Below are 23,961 nucleotides of genomic sequence, written 5' to 3'. Positions count from 1 at the left end.
GTGGTTCCAGCTTACTTGTAGTTATTATTCTGCTCTAGTTAGGGACAAAGTTCTTCGTGATTCCATATGAACTACTTGTAATAAAGTGAAAAAAGAGAAAGATGTTATAAAATGGTAAATAATGCAAAAGTTCAAAGGTAAAATTTTCTCTTCCCCCTTCTCTCTTCTCCATTATACTATTTTCTCTCTCTGTCTTGATCTGTCTAGTAAGTGGTAGGAGAATAAAGCTTCAGATTCCTACTTTTATCTGTGTCTGTAGGCACCTGGACGCTTGAATATCCACAAAGTAGAGTGCACAGAGGCTATTCATTACCTTCTTTTCGCGTTGTCTGTTACCTGATCCATCACAGTGTGAAAGAGAGAAGATCGTTCCCATCCTTAAGGCTTTTGCTTATGAGTTGAGATGCAGAGCTAACGCCTTTGTTTTGGGCTGTTTGGGATTGTAAATGATTTTCACTTTCAGCATGGTGGTTTCATGTGGCTAGTTTAGGGCTTTGGTTGGGATTGTGTTTTCCCCCAGTCTTGTGTCTGGCCCCTGAGTTCCCACTCCGATGCTTGTGCTAGGTGGAGAGATGAGCTTGTCTGCATTCTGTGTGACTGCTGGGATGAAGCTTGGGTTGGCTCCGCCTTAGTCCCAGTTGCTTATGAGCCTTGTGACAGCCTAGAAACCTGTTCACTTGCAGCCCCCCTTGGAGAGTGTTTGTACCAACAAGAGTCAAGGTATTTTCTACAATGTGACAAGAGTAGAGACGTATTTTCCTTAATATGTAATTAACATTCAAGCCTGATAGTGTGGTCAGGGACCTAGATAAAAATGAAGAGGAATCAACCCTGTGTAAAACGCAACAGGAAGAACCTCTCAGCTGCTCTGTCAAGGTGGCATGGGGGCAGAATTGACAGGGAAGATGGGGAGAATATGGGTACAGGGGTTGAGGTCGAGGCTGTGTGTGTCAGTTGCTGAGCAAGGGCAGGACTTTGCCCACTTCTTTTCTGTGTGAGGTAAACCTGAGGCCTAAGACCTGTGGAGAAAGCAAAGACATCTGTGACCCGCCTGAGCACACGGCTGTCTTCTGTTTGAACCATCACTTGATAGAATCATCCTTAGCTGTAACTGAATTTCGGTCATGTGCCGTGACCATGGAATAAGGAGTCCTCACCAATAAGAGCCAGTATTCTTAGGAAGTGGTCAGGCTTCTTCAGGGATTAAGTGATTTCCTCTTGGCATTTAAGAAAGTGTTATTTTACATCAAAACAAAACCAAAGAAGTGAATTCTGGTTGTTTGCAGAGTAGCAATCTCTTTTCTGTTGAATTCTCTTAATCTTGCCAAGAGAATTAATAGTAACGAATCAACTTCTGTAGATTCCACAGATTTGTGCAGAATACATTCCATGAGAGAAATCTCCTTAGGAATTCTCTGTGACTCAAAATGGAAATTGTGGGATACTCTCATGATTCCCTGGGATTCCTTTTTTTTTTCTTGAGGAAGATTGACCCTGAGCTAACATCTGTGCCAGTCTTCCTCTATTTTTTGTGTGGGATGCCTCCACAGCATGGCTTGATGAGTGGCGTGCAAGTCTGCGCCCAGGATCAAGCCTACAACCCCGTGCTGCAAAAGCAGAGCATGCGAACTCAACCGCTACACCACCGGGCTGGCATCCTCCCCCACCCCACCTCTGCAATTATTTTTCCTTCATTGAGTTAGGAGCAAAATGCTTACTCACCACTTCATTCTTGGAGCAGAGGCAAACAGCAGTTCCAGATAAATGTGTGCGATAAAATGTGTGGGATGTGGCTTGAAAGATAGAAAATATTACATATGAATATTGAAAGTGGTTTTGAGCAAGTAGGAAAGGCATCATTTATTCATCCATTCATCCCATATTTGTTTATTGGATGCTCACCAAGTGCCAGGCACCTGTTTTAGGTACTAGGAAGGAATTCAGCCTTCCATGAAGTGGAGTCTGAGGTCAGACTTCCCTCTCAGGTGGCCGTAATAGGGCCCAGAACAGGTCTGGCTCATCCTCTCTGTATTGATTATTAGTTTTTTGGCTCCCTGTCTCCAGGAGACAGTGCTGGCTTCCCTTTTTGTTTCTGTCAGGTGTGAGTCATCCCTTCACTCTAAGTATTGCAGAATCGCATGTCACATTCCACTCTAATTTGCTCTGCTGCCAGTGTCAGCCAGCAGTTCCTGTTGCCTCTCTTCTGACAGTCCTGATGGTCAGAACGGTGAGACCAGCTGCACAAGTGAATAAACTGGGGAGTGGAGAAGAGAGGGCATGGTACTTGTTTTCTGGCTGTTTTTGTTTAGTTCAAGATATATTTAGGAGTGGACAACTTCTTTCTAGATGCCAGTATACCAGGCAATACCTACCGTTAGAAAGCCCCAAATCCATTTTTTTAAAATTGAATTTGCACCTATGAGCAAATAAAGTCAGCTGTCTCTTAGAAAGGATACTGGTTCTGCAAATAGACTTGGCAGTTTTGGCTGATGGTTCTGTTGCACACACAAAATGGTCCTTTGAGGAAAACCTGGAAATTTATTTTAGAATTTTAAGAAAATCCATCAAATAAACAAGCAAGCAGAATTCTTCCTGAAAATTTTCTAAAGAATACTTTAGCTGGTTTTGAATATTTAGGCTTTCTTCCCATGATATTCCTATAATAAATTTGATTGATTTATATCTTTAAAAATGTATATGTTTAAGACAGGGTTGCAATTTTATTTATTTTTTCCTTTTTTTTCCTCTCCCAAAAGCCCCCGGTACATAGTTGTATATTTTTAGTTGTGGGTCCTTCTAGTAGTGGCATGTGGGACGCCGCCTCAGCATGGCCTGGTGAGCAGTGCCATGTCCGCGCCCAGGATTCGAACTCATGAAACGCCGGGCCACCAAAGGGGAGCGTGCAAACTTAACCACTCAGCCACGGGGGTGGCCCCAGGGTTGCAATTTTAAAATAAAAATTTTTAAAAACATTTCCACCTGTAATTCTCTATCTTATAACTTTTTATTTCTTGAGGTTCTCTTCTAGTCTTTATCTTATATGTAGTTACAGTGTTGACATTTAGGCAATCATATGTTCCACCCTAAACCTTTAAAGTTCTTACCCACTTTTCGAATATGCCTCGTGAGTGATTCATCCTCCAGCAGCGTGACTCAGGGTAGTGAAAGGGGTTTGTTTTGCACAGCACGATGAGTGGCAGACTAGTCTTCCAACGAGAAAACATCCTCTGCAGTTCAAGGCACCCATGAAACAGCAGATTTCTTCTTGGCCTGTGCTCGATGGAAAGGCGGTGGATTTACACCGTGTTTGCTCTGATTACAAATGGTGAGATGCTGAAAGCACTTTTAGCTTTAGGGAGTTCAAAGGGGCCAGCCAAATGAAAGTTATGTGACCCACCTGAGAACGAAACTTGTTAGTTCTTTGTTGGGGAAGAAGGGGAGACCTTGGTGTTTTGCTGGTAATGGGAGTGCTCTCACACACACACACACGCGCACGCGGGACAAGAAACAATAGGCTGGCATTTACCAGTCGTTTCTTACTTATCTAGAGAAGGAGAGAAATGAAGAAAACGTCTCAGGTTTTGATTTTTAACCATCTTTCATCAAAAATACCTGTTGCTCAAATAAGGTGAGGAATGAAACAGTATTAGTCTAAAAGAAAATAAACAAGTTGTATAGCTTTTAGATTTCAAATAAAGTAAATTTGCAACATCTGATAGCTGTTAAGGACACAAACGAGCAGGTTTGTGCTGCATTCTTTTATATCTCAGTAAAATGTACTAGCATCTTGGGGGGTTGACTTTGAGTTTGCAGACCCCTGAAGACACTGGGAGTCAATGTGAGCCTCCAGCTCAGCCCTTGGGGCTGGCGCGCCAGGAACAGAAGCCAGGTTCAGAGGCGGAGAGGAGCAGCCTGTGCAGGGGTGGAAGTGTGCTCTTAAGTGCTCCGCGGCCCTCGGGAAAGGAGGGCACAAAGCAGGAACTACTGCTAGGAAAACGATGGTAACAGGTTTGTTTCCCAACCACAGAACATTCTTGAAACTTACTTTAGGAACGTGGGTATATCAGTTATGATTGGGTTCAGTCATGTGTAACAGACAATCAGAAAAACAGGGGCTTGCTAATTTTTTTCCCCTCACATGAAACTAGACTGAAGCTAGGCAGTTGAGGGCTGATGTGGCAGCTCTGTGGTCATCAGGGACCCAAGCTCCATATTTCTTTTTGCTTCATCATCCTTAGAGCTGGTTTCCACCCTCAGGTTTGCCTTGGGGCTGCAAGATGACCACTGCTGCTCTGGCTGTCACCTCTGTGCTCCTGGCAAGAAGGGCGAGGCCAAAGGGCAGACTTAGTGCCAGAGTCAAACCTCCTCCAAAGAGCTCTCCTGAAATCCCCCCTTTCGTATTGGCTGCCCCGTCTGTGAAGGACGTTGCCTTCCCAGCAGTGCAGAGGCCAAATATTGCATAGGCTAACCTTCTTGGTAATAAAGGCATTACCAAGACTTAGGTGGCTGAGGCTTTGGAATACTTGCACACTGTTAGAGTAGGACGGTAATAATGTGGATTTACTGTGTGCGAGGCACTGGAGATACAGGAGGGAACAGGGCAGTCACAGTCCCTGCCCTCAAAGAGATTACAGGCTAATGGGAAAAAACTGGTTTTAGATAAGTAAATTATAAATGTATTGAACGTTAAGAAAAGGAGAAGTAGAGAGTGTTTGGGATTGTGTAATAGGAAAGACTCCTTAAGGGTATAACACAACATACACATCAAGATTTAAAGGATGTTTGAGTTCGTCAGGTTAGAAAGGTGGGGGTGCGGGTGTAAGAGGGGAGGAAGGTTTCAGGCAGACTGACTCCCAGCCTGATAATTTCCATAATGGTTCGTTCTCCTTCTGTTGTTTGTCTTATTTCTTCATCAGATGGAATCAATGGGAGTTTCTGAGCAACGAAGGAAAGGAGGAACTAAATATTCTTTTTATCTGACGTAGCTAAAGCGACTGCCATCCTTTCTACTTAGGTGTTTTTTTCACACTCTCCAGATGAGTGCCTGCCTGCATATAGGCTGCACCAGGGAGTGTTCACAACCGAGGAAGGAGGTGAACAAATGGTTGGGGCAGGGGCTGGTCCCCGGGTGCAGCGGTTAAGTTCGCACGTTCTGCTTTGGCGGCCCAGGGTTCGCCACTTCGGATCCCAGGTGCAGACATGGCCCTGCTTGGCAAGCCATGCTGTGGTAGGCGTCCCACGTATAAAGTAGAGGAAGATGGGCATGGATGTTAGCTCAGGGTCAGTCTTCCTCAGCAAAAAGACGAGGATTGGCAGCAGATGGTAGCTCAGGGCTGATCTTCCTCAAAAGAAAAAAAAAATGCTTGGGGCGTACCGAAGTCCACTTGCCCCATCATAGATCTCGATTTTGGTCTCAGTGTGGGACTTTGGGGAGGCAAGGATTGGTTCTGACCCTGAAGTGCTGATCTGACCCCCTTCCCCTTCTAGGAAGTGGACATTGTGGTAGCACCGTGCCAAGGCCTCCGGCCCACAGTGGACGTTCTGGGTGACTTGGTGAATGATTTCTTGCCTGTGATAACCTATGCACTCCACAAAGATGAACTCTCTGAGAGGGATGAGCAAGAGCTTCAGGAAATCCAAAAGTATTTCTCCTTTCCCATATTCTTTTTCAAAATGCCAAAGCTGGGCTCGGAGATAATTGACTCCTCCACCAGAAGAATGGAGAATGAAAGATCGCCACTTCATCGCCAGCTGATTGACCTGGGCTATCTGAGCAGCAGTCACTGTAACTGCGGGGCCCCCGGCCAGGACGCTAAAGCGCAGAGCATGTTGGTGGAGCAAAGTGAGAAGCTGAGGCACTTGAGCACGTTCTCTCACCAGGTGCTGCAGACTCGCCTAGTGGACGCAGCCAAGGCCCTGAACCTGGTGCACTGCCGCTGCCTCGACCTCTTTATCAACCAGGCCTTCGACATGCAGCGGGACCTGCAGATCACTCCCAAACGTCTGGAGTACACTCGGAAAAAGGAGAATGAGCTGTATGAGTCATTGATGAACATTGCCAACCGAAAGCAGGAGGAGATGAAGGACATGATTGTTGAGACGCTCAATTCCATGAAGGAGGAGCTTCTGGATGACGCTGCCAACATGGAGTTTAAAGGTGGGTCCCAGAGAGCTGGGTGGGGCGCCGGGGCTGTGGGATCCTCCACCCCTTTGCTGGCTGGTAATCGAGTACACTAATTTTGAAGGCCAAAGGAACCTCAGGATAATCTCATCTACTCCACCGTCATTAGCAGCTTCCCACCTTAAATCATTTAGCCAAAGTGGCCTCTCTTGTTCTTAAAGAACTTCCTGGAAGATTCCACTGTCATTCCTTCTCAGGAGTGTTAGTCCGACTTTTGGTAAATTCGTCCGGATAGCGCTCTTTCATCTCCAGTTTCTATCTGTGTCCCCTGACCTTGATGGAGCTAGAGAAGAGCTGCTTGAAGAATGTGACTAAGTCATGCTGTGACCTTGGCTTCTTCAGCGTGGCCCATCCTTCTTTATTGGTTCTTTTTGTGTGTGTCCTGGACTTTTTTCTTTTCAGGTTGCTCCTAAAACCCAACTCAGGAGGATTTCTCAACAATAGTGTTTTTTAGCTTTTCTGGTGGTCCCATTCTTCACGAATGGCTATTAACAAAATTGGGCCAGGTGATTAGTCAGGTTTTTAGTGTCTGAGGTTTAGATGCTGCTGTCTTTGTATCCTGACTGCTGTATGAACCTCCCTGTGAACAGTAGCTCTACGAGCTAATAAAGTGACATGGTTTCCCCTTGAGGTTCTCAGTCATGGCTTTCCATCCAAATCACCTGGGAGGCTTCCTGAAAATATGGATGCCCGAGACCACTACAGACCACTCTAGACATAGTAATGAGAATTTCTGACCTGGGACCTGGCAGCAGGTTTGTTGTTGTTGTTTTCAAAAACCACCTTGGTAAATATATTCTGCTTATTACCGTTTTCTGGATGAGGGAACTAAGACAGGTTGAGTCATTTGCTCAAGGTGACACAGCTAGTAAATGACAGAGGCAGACTTTGCATCTAGACGGCTTGACTCCTGAGCCTGTACTCTTGGGTTTCTATGCTTTACTGTTTCTTAATCTGTTCCCAGCTGCTGATGCCACCACCTTCCTGGTGACCAGCTTCCAAACCTTGGCATGGCCTCTCACTGTCTTCTTCCTCTTATCTCCGCATCCTGTCAGTGGCCCAGTCCTGATGAGTCTTCTTCTGTGTTTCATGTCTAAACCTTTGTTCTTCTCTTCCCTCCTTTGGTCCAACTGCACTCTTGTTACCTAATTGATCTCCCTGGCATCTCTGTCCTTTCCCCAGTTCACGTTTATTGGCTCCGTGTCTCTGTAGACCAAGTTGAGACTCCTTAGCCCCATATTAAAGACTGTCCAAAGCTTAGCCGTGCCAACTTGCGCAGTCTTATTTCCCACTGCGCGCCTTCTTCTAATTTCTATTTCAATTGGTCTCAACTGTTTGCTGTCTTCTGTATGCTTCCTTTACTTTTTCTTTGCTCGTGCCCTGCCCTAAACCTGAAATGTCTTTTATTTGTGAATTTTACAAATCTTACCTACTCTTCAAGGCCTCTTCCAAATAACATTTTTCATGAAGTTGTCTTTAATTTTCTTAGCTAATAATGATTGCATTCATCTGAACTCCCACAGCATTTCATCTGGAACTGAAATTTCTGGCATATTTCACTTTCTATCTTTTGTTATAATTATGTATGTTCTTCTGACTATTTTCTAAAATCCTAGAGTTGAAGAACAGGATCTGGGTCTTATTCATCATCATATCCCTTGCAGAAAATCTAAGAGTCTGTGTACAGTACGTTTTTGGAGAATGAATGAGCGTGTGAATGATGGTGTATGGCTATGTCACACTTATAGATACAGAGGAAACATAGTTGACTTTAGCAAGCACAGGATGCCTGATTTATGGGTCTTTCCGAAGATAAGCAAAGATTCCTCTTTGGTGAATTCCCATTGTAGGGAAGAGTTGCTGAGAAATGTTCACTTGCTATGGAAATCCTAGGAAGTCTTCTGAATATTGAATTTAAAAGGCACTGAAGCATCAGTGCCGGCATCATGGTGCACATGATAGAGTGGGGTCAGGGCAGGTAGGTTGAGCAGACAATGAAATATTTTGGGTGACTATTAATGTGCCAGGTATACCATATTTGGTGCCTGGGATACAGTGGTGAGTGGGGTACAGATGTGGGAGTTGGGAACAGGTAGATGTCTGGCTCTGTTAACTACATAGTGGATTTGTGGATCTACTTATCTGGTTTCCTATATATTAGACAGGACTTACGTATCTGCTGTTTATCTTGTTCTCAGTCTTTTCTGGTATCCTTGAGGCTACTATGTCTATGGTAAGTCAGTGATAAGTAGATTTAGAAGAAGGCTACCACTTAACCTATGGGGCCAGATTTCTATTACTGGTTTTTCTTTGTTTTAAAATAAAAGGAATGCATGCATGTTGGGTATCATGACATACATACTGTATAAAATATTTATTTTTTGAAAAGATAATCCCTACATACACATTGCTGAACTCAGGCATAAAGATGCTGTCCCCTAGTCGTCTGGTTCTTCCATATGTTCTTCTGTCCCTTGCTTTTTTACTTAACTCGTACCTTAGAGATCTTTCCATAAATGTGCATGCAAAATTGTTGTCTTCTACTGGATGTACTTAATTTATTTAACTGTTCTGCTGATGGACATTTAGGCTATTTCTTTTTGCCAGTACAAACTGTATTGCGTTGATCATCATTGAACAACTATATCTTTAGGACTTGTAAGGGTCTATTTCTAGAAAAATAACTGCTAGAAGCAGAATAGTTACATCAAAGAGTATGTAGATTTTTTTTGTTTGTTGGTTGGTTTAAAATTTTGATAGATATTGCCAAATTTCCTCCAAAAAGGTAAATTTCCACCAGTAGACATGAGAGTGCCTTTTTAGGAGTGGAGTTTTTGCAGGTAATTTTTCTTCTCTTAAGTTCTTCTGTCCTCTGGCTTGCAAAACAGATTTTCTAATCCTGAGAGGTAGTAGCATAGTGGAGACAGTCTTACAATTTTACTTTTTATTTATCTAGTAATTGTCTAGAATGGAACTCCTGACTCTTGAACTTTTCTCGTCAATATGCTAGGCAGTGTGAAATATTACAAAGGTCAGAGGCTTTGGAATCCATGAGCTTTGGGTTCAAATGCTAGCTCTACTTCCTGCCTAACCATCTCCTTCCCAATACCCCCTTTGTCCTTTCTTTGAGGCTGTTTCCTGACCTATAAAATATAACCAATAATACCCACCTGAGAAAGTTATTATGAGAACTAAATTGGATTACATATGTAAAATACTTATTATAGTGCCTTTCAAATAGTCTGCACTCAATAAATATTGTTCCTCCCGTCCTATAAATGTGACAGAATAGCTGACAAAATCAGTAGGCTCGTTCTAGACATACTTGTTGTTTCTTAGGATTCTTAGATGCCTTAAGTAGTTGAGGATTATAGTCATGTGCTGCATAATGACATTTTGGTCAATGGCAGACCACGTATATGATGGTGGTCCCATAAGTTTAGTACCATATAGCCTAGGTATGTAATTGACTATACCGTCTAGGTTTGTGTAAGCATGCTCTGTGATGTTCACAGGATGACGATATCACCTAATGATGCATTTCTTAGAATGTATTCCCATCATTAAGTGATATGTGACTGTACGTGGCCCCTGATCATGCTGAGTTTGTCAGCCAACCATGTGTTTTGTAGCTGTCGTCAGGGTAGCTCTTGGCTCTGACCTGGGAGATGCCTTTATTCAGTGTGCCTGCCCCTTCCCCTTGCAGCCAGCTAGCTTCTCTCTCTGCCTCCATAGACGTCATTGTCCCTGAGAATGGAGAACCAGTGGGCACCAGAGAGATCAAGTGCTGCATCCGACAGATCCAGGAGCTCATCATCTCCCGGCTTAATCAGGCTGTGGCTAACAAGCTGATTAGCTCAGTGGATTACCTACGTGAGAGCTTCGTCGGAACCCTGGAACGGTGTCTGCAGAGCCTGGAGAAATCTCAGGATGTCTCAGTTCACATCACCAGTAATTATCTCAAACAGGTACTCAAAGGATGGGTTAAGACACCATGTCACAGATAACACATGAAACGCTGTACACACAAGCCCAACTTCAAGTTAGCTAAGAATTTCCCTTTAACTTGTTGCCAGTCCAGTTTGAATTTCATTTTGTTTTCCTGTCACTTGACCACTGCCTGTGGGAGGTGCTTGTGAACTGTAAAAGTGCAGTTTAAGTTGATAAGCAAGAAGCTGAAGATGAAGTAGAGGGCCCAAATAGCCACAGAACGTACGATCGGCTGGGGTGACTGCACATATGCTGAGGAATAAATTTGGGAACCTTGGAGCTGGACTCTGTTCTTGAACTAAGTATCATTTATTGTGTGTTTAATAAGCCCTCCACTCAGGGCATATTGGTTTTCCTTGTGTGCTCTCTTTTAGATCTTAAATGCCGCCTATCATGTTGAAGTCACTTTTCACTCAGGGTCCTCGGTTACAAGGATGCTGTGGGAGCAAATCAAACAGGTAGAGGTTGCTTAGAGGAAAACTTTGCAGCCCCTAGTTGGCTCAAATGAACCTCAGTCTCCCCAACAGAAAAACTGCTATTTAGAGTCTTCTGGTAGTGTAGGGTGGCCGCTTGTCCTGTTTGCCTGCCTGGGACAATTCTGGCTTATGCCTATTCTGAAATAGTTATTAACGGTGCCCCCTCTAACTCTGAAAAGTGGCACATTTAAATGATATTTTATGGAGCCATAAGATTCTCCTTCACTAACTTCTTATTTCTTTTTCCAACCTAAAATGTTTTCTCAGAACCAGGCTTCATTGCCAGAGGCCATGAGTGTGATTTCTTTTCTGGAATTTGATCTGGCTTTTAGGTAGAGTTATTTGCTGACTTCAGAAAGGGATGTATCAGGCACTGCCTGGGACTGAACTTGATATCTTGAGGGTTTGTGAACACGTAGACTATTCCTAGTGCCCTTTGATGCTTTCCTTTGGACTGAGCCCTGATTTTGAGGTAGATGGCATTGGAGAGGAGTCTTGGACTTCATATGGCTCCTATCTTAAGAGCCTGCTCCGCATGAGTGGGTAACCCAGAGAGGGAAGGGCACCGGTTCTTGCTAGTGGTTCCTGTCTTCCGTCCCTCAGTGTTCTCTCTGTCCTCATCCTGACAGATCATCCAGCGCATCACGTGGGTGAGCCCGCCTGTCATTACACTAGAGTGGAAGAGGAAGGTGGCCCAGGAAGCCATTGAGAGCCTCAGTGCCTCCAAGTTGGCCAAGAGCATTTGCAGCCAATTCCGGACTCGGCTCAATAGCTCTCACGAGGCTTTTGCAGCCTCCTTGCGGCAGGTGGGTCTGTAGGAAAGGACATACAGCTGGATCAAGCAGAGAAGGACTTCATCCAGTGGGGAATATTTTGCCCACTGCTTTCCATGTAATTTTTAAAAAGCCATCCGTATATTTTCTTTCTTTTCTGTTAAAGGATAATATGTTACAGAAAATTTCATCAATAAATTTTTCATGTGGATATTTTTCTAACTCTAGGGAGGATGGAGGGACTCAGTTAATTTCTTCCCCTTTCACTGAGTGAGGAATGAAAATCAAGGAGTAGGAATTTTATATAAGTTTATATAGTATTTTAGGAATGAGTGACAGATGACTTTCCAACTTCTACACTAGTTTGCAATTATATGACATCTGCTTGTCCCTTTGGGGGTGCGTGCATGTGTGTAGAGGGGAGGGTGGGTCGATGTGATTGTGCATCCAGGAGGAAAAGCTGTTACTTACTGAGGGCCCGCTGTGTGCCAGTGTCTGAGCTGTGTTGCTTACGTCGTCTTTCACTCTCACCGTTATCTTATGAGGTAGATATTATTACCCTATGGATAGGGTAGGTGAGGAGGGCTTGCTAAGTCGTACGTCTTCTTTCTGTTTCCCTCCCAGCTGGAAGCTGGCCACTCAGGCCGGTTGGAGAAAACTGAAGATCTATGGCTGAAGGTTCGGAAAGATCATGCCCCGCGCCTGGCCCGCCTGTCTCTGGAAAGCCGTTCTTTACAGGATGTCTTGCTGCATCGTGAGTCCTTGTCTTTTCCTAAGTAAATTGGAGGGAGGTTCTGGATACTTGACATTCTCATGTCTAACCTTGGAGAATCTCATTGTCTAAAGCTGCTTCCTTGCAAAGCTGCTTAAGTACCTGCTGATGTGTTTTGAATTCCTGAGTACTATTTGGTCCTGCCATGAATTTATATAGTTCAAATAACATGACCAAAGTTTATTTAAATCAAACCAGTTAGGTTACTTTCTACCGGTTTAGAATAACATCAGGACTTCTTCCCCCAGCACAATTGCAGCCTCCTGCTGCTAGGCAGGTCCGCGTCGAAGAATCGAAGGGAGGTTGCCCTGCAAGTTCCCGTCCCTCCTTCCTTGTCTCTGTCTCTGTGCCTTACAGGAAAACCTAAACTGGGACAGGAACTGGGCCGGGGCCAGTATGGTGTGGTGTACTTATGTGACAGCTGGGGGGGACACTTCCCTTGTGCCCTCAAGTCCGTTGTCCCTCCGGATGAGAAGCACTGGAATGACCTGGCTTTGGAGTTTCACTACATGAGGTAGGTCCTGGGCTCATTCATTTCTGTGGGGAAAGATCCAGAGAAGAAGCCAGAAGCCTGGTATAAATTTTACATCAAGAGCTACAGCGTGCCTTGTTTTTCCATTCCTATGTCTTAAAACATTGTAGACCAGTATTTCTGTGTCTGGCCCAGAAATGTGCTCTCTTCAGCACCTTTACTGTCTTTGTTTGCCATTTCCCCATCATCTTAATTTCTCAGACTCATCCTTCCTTAGTCCGTAAGGCCTGTCAATTTTTAGATGCCATAATTCTTTGACCTTGTTAGGGAGGCCATTCTCTTTGCCCTCTCTCTGTGCTGAGAGCCATTACCTCTGGGCCTGGACTAAGCGTGGTCTCAAGGTTTTCCTTCCTGCATGGTGGCATGCTGTGCAGGACTAGAGCCCAGACCTCTCTCCTTCCCGCCAGGTCTCTGCCGAAGCATGAGCGACTGGTGGATCTCCATGGCTCAGTCATCGACTACAGCTATGGTGGGGGCTCCAGCATTGCCGTGCTGCTCATTATGGAGCGGCTGCACCGTGACCTCTACACTGGGCTAAAGGTGAGGTGAGGCAAGGACACAGCGAGATTCAGCTGGCAGCCAGGTCCACAGGGTCCTTTCCAGCCTTTCATCCTTTCTTCTTTATGCAGAGTTTCTAGCTTTCACGAGGCACTTTTGGAGTAATTAAGCTTTATTACTCTTATTTCCAAAAAACCTTAAAAATTTCTCAGAATCTATCTTTTGGCCCAGTTCATATCCTGAGTACTGCAGTTCACCACTTTAACCTCCTGTGGGGGTGATAAAAATCTAGACTTCTCAGAAGAGCAGAAAAGTTTCTTATAACTCTGCTGTTATTTCTGTTTTTGGCTCTCAATGGATAAAGCCAGTTTTTGTTGTTTAGTCAACAGATAGTTATTAGTGAGTACATTGTGCAAGGCCCTGGATTAAGCACCATAATGGGATATCAAAAAGTGTAATTGCCAGGAGTTTTTAAGAGAATTGTCATCAGTGACTATTTCATGAAGATGTGACGTTTGAATTTGATAAGTACACCTTGATGGGTAAAATTTGGGCAGTTGGAAAGAAGAGGCCATACCAGGGGAAAGGAACAGCATAATGCCCAGAGCATGGGAAGGCCAATAAAGACGCTAGTCATATTGGAGCAGCTGATTCATTTTGGGAATGGATGGGAGATAATGTGCAGAGAAATGTTGGGAACAAATTATAAACGACTAAAAATGTTAATAATGTCCATAGAATTTAAATTCTGTTATAGACAACGTGGAGCTATTGAAAGATTTTATTTGAGTGAAGGTGAAAAACCTTCAGTTAGATGTTGAATTTCCGTCATCTAAAACAACCACCAAAAGGGAAATAGAGAGGTGTCTTTGTCTGTTCCCTGCATTGGAGCTAAGTAGAAGGGAGGAAAAGCTAACCCCAGAGTATCTGGGTAGGTCCTTTCTCACAGATTCCTCTTGTACCAGTTTATGTGGAAGCTTCCAGAAGTAGAATAGAGGAATCTTTAGAAATGCTGGCAAGAGCCATGACAAAGCAATATGATGAAGAAAATGACTCTCCAAGTGGCTTTCCCTCTTCATTTCAGAAAAGCGTGATGCTTTTCCACAAGTGGACTGGAGAACCATTTTGGATGAGTGATGTAATGTTCTTCAGAATTCAAGAGATCCTAAATTGGAGGTTTGGTAGAAGTAAGATGAGTGACTTTGGTATTTGAATCCATCCATAGAACCCATCCTGGGCTAACTAGACCTATAAAGCAATGGAAATAAATCTGCCTGAGGGACGTAGAAATGCTGACTTTGCACTCCAGGGCATTCTAGAGTTTGTTCAGGGGTAGAAATGAGCTCATGCCTTCAGTCATTGGGTTGCACTTCTCCTCGTCACACTTGGGGATTATCTGCCTGGCCTGAGTGCAGCCTCCGAGAGATCTCATCTGGCCTTCATAACTCGCCCCCGCCGCTGGTCCTCAACTTCCCTCTCCGACTGCTCCGCTCCCCTTTTTCTCATCCGCCTTTCTCCTGGTGCAGTCAGCCTTTCAGTGCCTCACAGAAGGAATTCTGAGTTGGGTTAAGCATGTTGGATTGAGGAGTCCTCTTGTTAGTGACAAGCCAGCTCTTTTGTCTCCCCAAGGCTGGGCTGACCCTGGAAACGCGTTTGCAGATTGCACTCGACGTGGTGGAAGGAGTCCGCTTCCTGCACAGCCAGGGACTTGTCCACCGTGATATCAAACTGAAAAATGTGCTGGTAAGAGCCATTTCCCCAGACAGCACCCTGCCTCTGTGGGTTAAGTGACCTTTGGAGGGTACGCGTAGATCTGTTTGGTCACAGGAGAAGACAGGAGGGAAAGAAGCACAGTTAACAGCAGAGAAGTTGGACAGTATCTGGGACTTAAAGCTTAGGGAGGAGTTGCATCGTACACCCAGCTAATACTGCTTAAGGTTTTTTCTCTCAATACCCGTGAAAAAATGTAAACTTACAGAAAGTTAACACTGTGGTACGATGAGGACCTATATGCCATTCACCCAGGTTCATCATCTCTCTTTCCCTAACGTAGTCTCTTTCTCTCTCTTTATCTAATGCACCCACGCTTTTGTACTGAACTATATGAGAATAAGTTGCAGATAAGTTCATTCCTAAATGCTTCATCTTGTATCTCCCAAGAAAAAGGACATTCTTCTACGTAATTAAAATGCCATTATCATACCCAAGAAATTTAACATCAATATGATAGTATTAGTTAATATACTGTCTATATTAATACTTTCCAATTGTCCCAAGTATGTCCGGTTATCCCAAATATGGTCTATTTGTTTGATCCAGGATCCATACAGGGCATTTTGTTGTCGTGTTTCTTTAGCTTCTTTTAATCTAGAATAGTCCTTCTCCCTTTTTTTGCTTTTGTGACATTGATACTTTTGAGGATTCCAGGTCTTGCTATTTCTTAGGGTTTGATCAGAGATGCTGCATGAGGGCTGAGATGGGTAAATGTACCTTAAAAGGCGAGAGAGATGAACCCACCAGAACCCTCCTGTTATCTAAATTATAAATAATCTTTTGACATACTCCTCTTGAAAATATATTGCATTATCATTGAGGTGTCTCTGGCTACATTTAAATGATGTATAAAGAGGACAGGAGTTTGCAGGAAGGGAAAGATCTTCCTAAAATTCTGGGCTGAAACCTAAGAGGCTTATCAATAACCAAATGAGAAATAGATTTATTCTCTTGGGCCTTTAGGAAAGGAAGCTACAGGGTTGTCAAGAAACTCTCTTCAGCTGACCAGAGGACCTCAACCTTCTTACTTAGCAACTTTCTGCCCTGGGGTCTGGAGGTCAGAGGAGAATATTAGGAACTGAAATACTTTCTCCAGTGCCCTTCACTTACTCGTTCTTGCAGGATTTTCTAAGCTCCTGATGTGTGCCAGGCCCTCTGTAAGTGCTGGGGATACAGAGATGGAAAGACAGTCCTTGCCATCAGGTCAGGCTGCTTACCGTCCAGGGAGAAGGCAGCCACGGGAGTGAGTCTGGAGACAGGGAGGCTGAGGCAGGAGTGAAGTGCTGCTCTGGAGGAGACACAGACTTTTGAGCTTGGGTGTGCAACTGAGTGCAACGTGCAGGGTCAGGCACAGGGTGACTCTTGCCCTGCTTTGTTGGCAGTTGGATAAGCAGAACCGTGCCAAGATCACTGACTTAGGATTCTGCAAGCCGGAGGCCATGATGTCAGGCAGCATTGTGGGGACACCAATCCATATGGCCCCTGAACTTTTCACAGGTAAGCTGGAGGGCAGGGAGGGGTTTGGGCAGGCTCCATACTTTAACCCCGAGTACTGCCCCTTGGCTGAGACGGGTCACAGGTACTCCTGGCAGATCTGGCACAGGCAGGGGAGAAACCAGCACAGGAGAAACTGAGACAAGTAGAGGAGAAAGTGCAGAAGTGAAGGGGCGAGAAGGAGAAGTGCAGACGGCAGTCACCGGCGATTCTTTTGGATGTCTCTCCAGGCTATTAGTGCCATAATTGCCATGATCAACCAATTATTAATCACAAAGTATTGGCTAAATAACTCCTGTCATTACAGAACTTAATAGTTGGCAGAGACATATTGAGAGGTAAAATAATTAGGAAGCAGTGTAAGATAGCAGTGATTGAGTGCTGCATAACGTAATGCTGGTGTTCAGAGAAGGGGAAATGAAGGTTGAAATGTTTGATAGTTTGTGGTAGAAGTGACATTTTGGGTAAAACTTGAGTCAGATCTGGAAAATTGGTAGGTGGGAAGGGAACTCATTTATTCAGTCTATTCTTTGAGTTAGGCCATGTGAGTGTGTTTTTCATATATTTTATTCCATTTAATCCTCACAACAGTTCCGTGGTGATGTTGATGCATTTTTCTGTCCATGTCATGGATAAAGTCAAGGCCAGATTGATGAAGAAACCCACCCCAAAACATTGAGCTAGAAGAGATGGGGCTGGGATTGGAATCTAGATCTTTCTGTCTCTAGGGTCCAACCATAAATCAGGAAGGGGAGAAAATTCTGAAGGCTGGGGAAGGGGAAATATGAGGAAAATTGCAGGATAGAAATAAGCACGACAGGAAAGAAATCTGTTTGGGCAATAATAGCAAACAAGTTTGGAGGTAAAATACATTGAGCTTGAAATTCACGCAGCGGAGTGACGGCTTGATCGGGAAGAAGTGAGGAGCTGCACTGCGCTGTGAACAGCTGCGGGGGAGCGAGTGCCCACGGAAGCCCCGCTCAGCAGCAGCAGGCAGGGGGCTTTGAGTGGCGAGAACCTAGGTGGGGAGACCGGTGGTGGTTGTCTCCAGGGTCAGGTTGGTAGTCCTGCTGAAATGGAAAACGTGACGGATTTGAGATAATTCAGAGGAGGAATGGGCAAGATTTTGTTATTAACTTGATATGGATGATGATAAGCAAAGAATGACTAAGCAGCAACTGCGGTTTGATCCTGAGTGGATGAGGAATGATGGTATCGTTGCAGGGGAAGATGGAAAGGTAATCGCAATCACTTGTTAGTGTTGGTGAGAGTTAAAATTAACAATATATTTGGATTTCTCTCGTTAGCCTCAGGTCTTCCCCCAGGGCTTCGCTGAGTGAGACCCAAGGATTAGGAGTTAGCTGGGCAGCCATAGTCCTACTCACATCGGAATGAAGTACACAGTCATTTTTCTTTTTCTAGATTTACGTTTTTTTTTTTCAATTTTTATTCCCACTGCTATAATTTAATTTTGGCTACTTTGTATTTAAATTCCCCTAATTGCTTCTACTGCAGTCCATCCTATTGCTGTCAGAATAATCTTTCTAAAATATTTTCTTCAAGTCACCTCCTGCTCTAAAACATAAATGACTTCCTGCTGCCCTCTGAATCCAACTCTCTGTCTGACTTGAAAAGTCTTTATATTTGGTTTCCAACCTACCCACCCACCTGTACTTCCAACTTTATTTCCCTAATACGGTGTTTTAGGATTAATCTTTTAGACTGTCGCATTAAAGTAAAAGCCTTCCTCTCGTCCTCCTTTGTCAGGTCCTAGTCTTGGCCCTCTTAACATCCGGCTTTGAGCTCCCAGTCCATAGTTTTTTGTATTATAATATGGGCATTATAAATGTGTGCTGCCTAGCAGGGTTTCTATGAGAGAGAAGGAATGTTAAAAGCTTTAGAAAACAATGTGTGAAGGTCTCTGCAGATGCAAGTTGGTGGCAATGCTGCCGTTTCTCTCCCCGGCTCATTGCCTGTCCCCCTTCTTGCTGCAGGGAAGTACGATAATTCGGTGGATGTCTATGCCTTTGGCATTCTTTTCTGGTATATCTGCTCAGGCTCTGTCAAGCTCCCTGAGGCATTTGAGAGATGCGCCAGCAAAGACCATCTCTGGAACAACGTGCGGAGAGGTAAGAGCCACAGCCCTTCTTGCTCCTAACTCCTGTGGCGAGAGCCGGCTGAGACCCGGCACTGCAGCAGGGGCCTCTTGTCACCCTCTCCAGCCACTCCACAGCAGGATCACACGCACCTTTAAAGCGTCATGGAATCCGGAAAAGACATTTAGGTCAAACCTTTGCTTCCAGGCAGCATTGTACTGCACTATCTCGGAAAGGCTTGTTTCTTTTAAAATTTTGAATTCTTCAACTTCCTATGCCAGTGTGTTCCATTTTGTTTTGTTTTTTTTTTTTAATCACTGTTACTGTTGGGTTCTAACCTAGATGTCTGCAGTTGAAGCCAAAGCTTGTTGCAGTCTTTGGCATCTGAGCCCCGACTGGGTAATCAGCCTTTGAGCTGATCCTGCCTCCTCGTTGAGTTGGTTCCCCTCACACTCACTGCCTCTGGTCTTGTTCCCATGCTCCTTTCTCTAGGGGCCCGTCCAGAACGCCTTCCTGTGTTTGATGAGGAGTGCTGGCAGTTGATGGAAGCCTGTTGGGATGGTGACCCTTCTCAGAGACCTCTCTTGGGCATTGTCCAGCCCATGCTCCAGGGCATCATGGATCGGCTATGCAAGTCAAGTTCTGAGCGGCGAAACAGTGGACTAGATGATTCTACTTGAAAGCAAAGACTTTTCTCTTTCACTCCCTATTCCTTTCCTTCCCTTCACCTTTTGGCCATGGGAAGAATTTGACGTTTATTCATTACAGAGAGCACCGGAGGGCATTGATGCTTGCTGGGCCGCTGGAGACTTCCTCAGGCAGAGATGACTCCTGGATAGTGGAGAGTTGGCTGGCGGAGCCTAGTCAGCAGTTCACTGATGCCCCAAGCTATCTCTTTAGCAAAAGATTGTCTAGGGCATCTGTAAAAGCTGAAGAATGCAATGTTCTGGCCTCAGAACTGAAAAGGAGGCAAATGTTACCATTGTCTGTTCACTGTATGTTACTGAGACAAGTGGGACACTGCAGTGGCAATAGTATTAAAAGCTATAATTTTTCATAATTTTGGCTCTAGCTAGGAATAGTTTGGTTCTATCCAGTCATCAGGACCCTTAAAAAATTTGACCTTCGTTCTGGGATTGTGAGAACATAGGAACAAAAAACTAACTTGTGGATGCTGGTTCCTGCTATCCGCAGCCAGAGGTCTTGGGCGCAGTGTCCAGAGGCCCCTGCAGGGGAGCTAGAAATGAAGTCTGCTCCTTATGATGGCTGTGCATTTACATTTATAGGACCACAATCCCTGATTTTGGGGGGAGGGTTTCACGGTTACGTTACCAGGAGGCCAAAAAAGAAAAAGAAAAAGTGTGTGTGTGGTGTGTATGTATGGATGTGTGTATATATATGTTGTTGGATTTTGAGGTACTGATAACCCCAGAACAGAGTCTCTTTTTCTACCCTTGGGTCTTGTTTTTTTTCTCTCTCTCTCTCTCTTTTTGGTCTCAAGATGGGGAAGCTCCAGTTAACATGGTCCTTAGGGGTGAGTGAGAAGAACTGACCCAATGAGGTGTCTGGTGAGACCTGAGAAGTGGGAGGTGTACATGTACTCAAAGGGCGCCAGATTGTTTTTAAAACTTAAAATAATGAGAGTCTCTTCTTTTTGTGTTTGAATCTAACACACTGATGTTTTTAAACTTGATGATGGAGCTTTTTAACCAAGGTTTCTTCTGTAACTTGTCCCTTCTTTTTACCTTATTTTAAATATGATCTGTTAGAAGAGAAGGAAAGAACCTGATGAAAGAGAAGGGTGTTTTCCTAGTTCTGGCTGTGCTCCTCACCCCTGTGTGTTAGTGTCTGGGAAGCTTCTTCTCCCTTGCCGTTGGAAGGTGGGGTGGTGGCCTTTTGGAGAATTTGTCATGAAGTGTACAGAAGAGAAACTCTGATTCCAGTCAAAGGAAGGGGAACACTGGCGCATCTCAGATCTTGACTTCAAGCCTCTCTCACCCAAAGGCGTCTGTTAGATTCAGAGAAACAGGTCGTGAAGGTATAGACAGTGGAAGTGAGCATGCGCGGTCCGTGCACCTGCTCCCCAGGCACTGTGGCCCAGCCCCAGCTGTGCGAAGCGGGTCCTGAGTAAGCGGATGAGATAAGGGGCAGACTTGTTGCTGGAGTTTTCTAGGGTTGTTTGTGACAGAAGGACCATCTCCTGAATATTAACAGAGTATGAATGGAGTCCATGATAAAATTTTATACAAGTTTTAAAGTTCACTTTAAATTTCACTTTTAACTCTTTGACTGTCCTGGGCTCTGATGGGGAAATGTTTGAGCGCAGTAGCTCCTGAGCACTTGTCCCTTTCAGAAACTCCATAGAGTGCTAAATTTCTTCTTCCTGGCAGATGGTCAAGTGGCTGACCCTGTGTCGTTGGCTCCTGTAGGCTTCAGCCTTGTGTGGGGAAATGTTCAGTGTATCTCTTAGAATTTTTAACACTTATTTAGTTTGACTTCAAGTCACTCTGTTTTTGTCAGCATTAACTCGTCGTTTGTCTGGGGACCATGATGGGGCTTCCAGGAAGCCAGGTTTCAAGTTAAAAAAAAAGAGAGATGAGTAGTCTGTTCTGTGTGAAATTTCAAGGAAGATCTTTTTTTGTTGTTTTTAAGATTGGCACTTGAGCTAACATCTGTTGCCAATCTCCCTCTTTTTTTCCTTCTCCCCAAAGCCCCCCAGTGCACAGTCGAATATTTGAGTTGTAGGTCCCTCTGGTTGTGGCATGTGGGATGCCTCCTAAGCTTGGCTGAATGAGCGGTGCCAGGGCTGCGCCCGGGATCCAAACTGGTGAAACCCCAGGCTGCCAAAGTGGAGCATGCGAACTTAACCACTCGGCCTCTGGGCCAGCCCCAAGAAAGCTCTTATATGGTTCCCTTTTCCAGACTTTTTTTAACTCTAGCTGTAATCAGGAGTCGGTGCTCCCACATGGAGACCACGTTCCTAACATTCTTTGGACGTCTTAGTTCATACCCCCCTTCACACATGGGAGGTTAGGTTTCTGTCCACTCAGAGTGCCTTGTCAGTTTGTCCCCTCTGGCTTAGTCTGCTCTCAGACACAAGTTTCTAGCAGATTCCCTACATTTTTTTGCCTGAGTGGGGAGGGAGTTTGGGAGGGGGCTGATGCTAAGTAGGAAATGCGTAGTTGTGTTACAGTTCATTAAAAAAAAATGTATCCTGAAAAAAGGTGCAAAATCTTCCTGACCTCCAGGCCGCCAAGCCCACGCGCAGTTGCTTGGAGGCGCTGTTTAAATGCTCAGCGGGCTGAGTGCGGGAGTACGTGTGTATAACACGTGTATGCTGTGCTTTCGTTTTTAACATTGTTAGCTAATTTCGGATTCTTTGTCCCTTGGCACCCATTATTATTAAAGTGATGGAATGCCGTGAAATGTACTGTATATTACTTGGGAAGACACTAGGTATTCAAAGAAATGCGGCACCTAGGCTGTAGAGGGCTCAGCAAGGCCAGGGTCCTGAATTTGGTTGTATGTGCTCCCAGGTGGTGAGGTGAGATCGTGGCTGCGGGGGGAAGGGGGGGTGAAAGAGTTGCCCTCACTGTGTTCCGTTCCCATCAGCTTAATTAGAGCGATTTACCCCAGCCTGAAAACCATCACCTGGACATTTTTAACACGCTTGAAGTCTGGTCACTTATGTTGGTTCAGAACTGAGTGAGGGAGCTTCCTGCAGAGCAATCAGAAGAAATGGTGGCGCCTGGGGCTCCGGAGCCGCCGGCCGTGCCTAGGGAGCGGGCGGCAGGCTCAGCCCGGCGTGGGTTGGGGAATGCTCATTGGTGAGTTTCCACACGCGTGCCCTGGTTCCCCTGGCCCTCTGCAGAGTCTCTCACTGGCAGAGCAAGCCTTTCACTTCTCCAGGAAGGAGGACTGGCTCTTCCCAGACCAGAGTCACTTGTCCATCCAGTTCAAGGGGGCAGAGCCTAGGCAGCAGCTTCTACATTCAACACTAAAATTTAAGGGAACCGTGAGGGAAAGGGTACATCGCTACCACGGGTAGAAATGGGGGAACGCCGAACTCTCAGCTGGCACCTGTCGGCTCTGCAATGCATTTTTTTGCATCCTTGCTTGAGCTGCCAAAGTGGGGTTGGGAAAGTGTTTTCCTGACAGGAGAAGTGGTTTGGGGTGGCAGGGCTGCCAAGTGATAACTGCACTGATGACACTTTATTTTTTGGCTTATCATTTAGCACTGAGAAGCCAGGGGGATTAGTGATTACAGTAGGACTTGGGGCACAGAGACTCCCCAGGCCCTGCTCTGGAGAGAAAGTGTGCTTGGGATCTACCTGGCTATCAGGGGAGCTGAAAGTCTGTGCTGCATCAGAGCGGGATAGCCGGCCCTCGAGGAGTCCATTACCAAAAGAGTAGTTTTCCTTTGAGTTTTCAAAGCTTGATTTTTAGATTTGCTGGATTAAATAACCCACATTTTCTTTAAAAGGAAAAAAAGAGAGTGTATCCTTCTAAATGCAGGGCTGGCGTGGGTTAGGGCTAGTGCAGTGGTAAAGTGGCTGAGGAGGGAGTGACCGTGAGAAGCCTGCACTGCACACTCCCGTGGGGTTCCAGGAAGCAGCACTTCCTCGAGGTTCCCTGTTCACCTGCACCTGCCTTGCCAAGGCCCAGTCCCACTGAGAACGCCTGGCATGGGGGCCGCCTTCCTCAGAGGATTGAAATGAAAATGAGTCTGGACAGCTTGTTTTCTTTTGTCTTAATGTAATGTTTTTGTTTGTTTTAAAGGACTAATGTTTATTACAGTATTAAATAAAAGTGTAACATACTGGTGTGTAGAATAAAAGTGCAATAACCAGAGAAAATGACTTTGGCACCAACTTCGGGCCTCACACTCTCTCCCTTCCTGAGCTGCCTGTCTCTCCATCACGTCGTCACAGCAGGACTGTACTAATTGTGTGTGTTTTTAAGAGACGCGACTGTGGGTTCAGTCTTTGGTTTTGAATGGTGGGGTTTGGTTTTATTGGTATCCTGTATACTCGTTGGGGTGCACAGGCACCAGCCGTGCTGTGTAATAAAGGTCGTGTCAGCGTGCCGGGCTCCGTCTGTTTGGCTCTGTTTCGCTGCACCTCAAGACACTCCCCGTTCCGTTCCATCTCCCCCAGGACCTCTGCAGGCTGGAGTCTAGGTTTGCCGTAGAGACTGATGGAATGTGCTACTCCCCACAGGTCACTCTTGGTGTTACCACTACCAGAGGGTCGGGCAAGGGAATGGGACATGGGACAGCAGAGAAGAGGGGACAGAAGGGGGTGATCGTGGTTGGTTTTTCAGAGCCTTTCTTGGGTTCACACCCTTTCTCCAGCTTCATTTCAGCGCACACTTGCA

At 45.2% G+C, this 23,961-nt stretch overlaps 1 protein-coding gene across 2 annotated transcripts in view; it reads left to right on the top strand.

Moving 5' to 3' along the window:
* The window catches only part of DSTYK (dual serine/threonine and tyrosine protein kinase), a 47,490-nt gene extending 23,820 nt beyond the window's left edge, over positions 1–23,670 (top strand). Inside the window, exons 3-13 of one of the 2 annotated variants that reach the window (XM_046681764.1) lie at positions 5,488–6,157; positions 9,917–10,149; positions 10,546–10,629; positions 11,277–11,453; positions 12,045–12,174; positions 12,550–12,706; positions 13,132–13,264; positions 14,852–14,965; positions 16,378–16,492; positions 18,484–18,618; positions 19,078–23,670. In XM_046681764.1, coding sequence (XP_046537720.1) covers positions 5,488–6,157; positions 9,917–10,149; positions 10,546–10,629; positions 11,277–11,453; positions 12,045–12,174; positions 12,550–12,706; positions 13,132–13,264; positions 14,852–14,965; positions 16,378–16,492; positions 18,484–18,618; positions 19,078–19,265 — 2,136 coding nt within the window. In that variant the 3' untranslated portion in view covers positions 19,266–23,670. The remainder of the gene's footprint in view (positions 1–5,487; positions 6,158–9,916; positions 10,150–10,545; positions 10,630–11,276; positions 11,454–12,044; positions 12,175–12,549; positions 12,707–13,131; positions 13,265–14,851; positions 14,966–16,377; positions 16,493–18,483; positions 18,619–19,077) is intronic. The other variant, XM_046681763.1, reaches the window with a different exon arrangement.
* The last annotated feature ends 291 nt before the right edge of the window (positions 23,671–23,961 follow it).

Source organism: Equus quagga, chromosome 13, assembly GCF_021613505.1.
Source record: "Equus quagga isolate Etosha38 chromosome 13, UCLA_HA_Equagga_1.0, whole genome shotgun sequence".
Lineage (NCBI taxonomy): Eukaryota > Metazoa > Chordata > Mammalia > Perissodactyla > Equidae > Equus > Equus quagga.
Note: the sequence above shows the minus strand (reverse complement) of the source record. Positions and strands in the feature narration are given on the sequence as shown.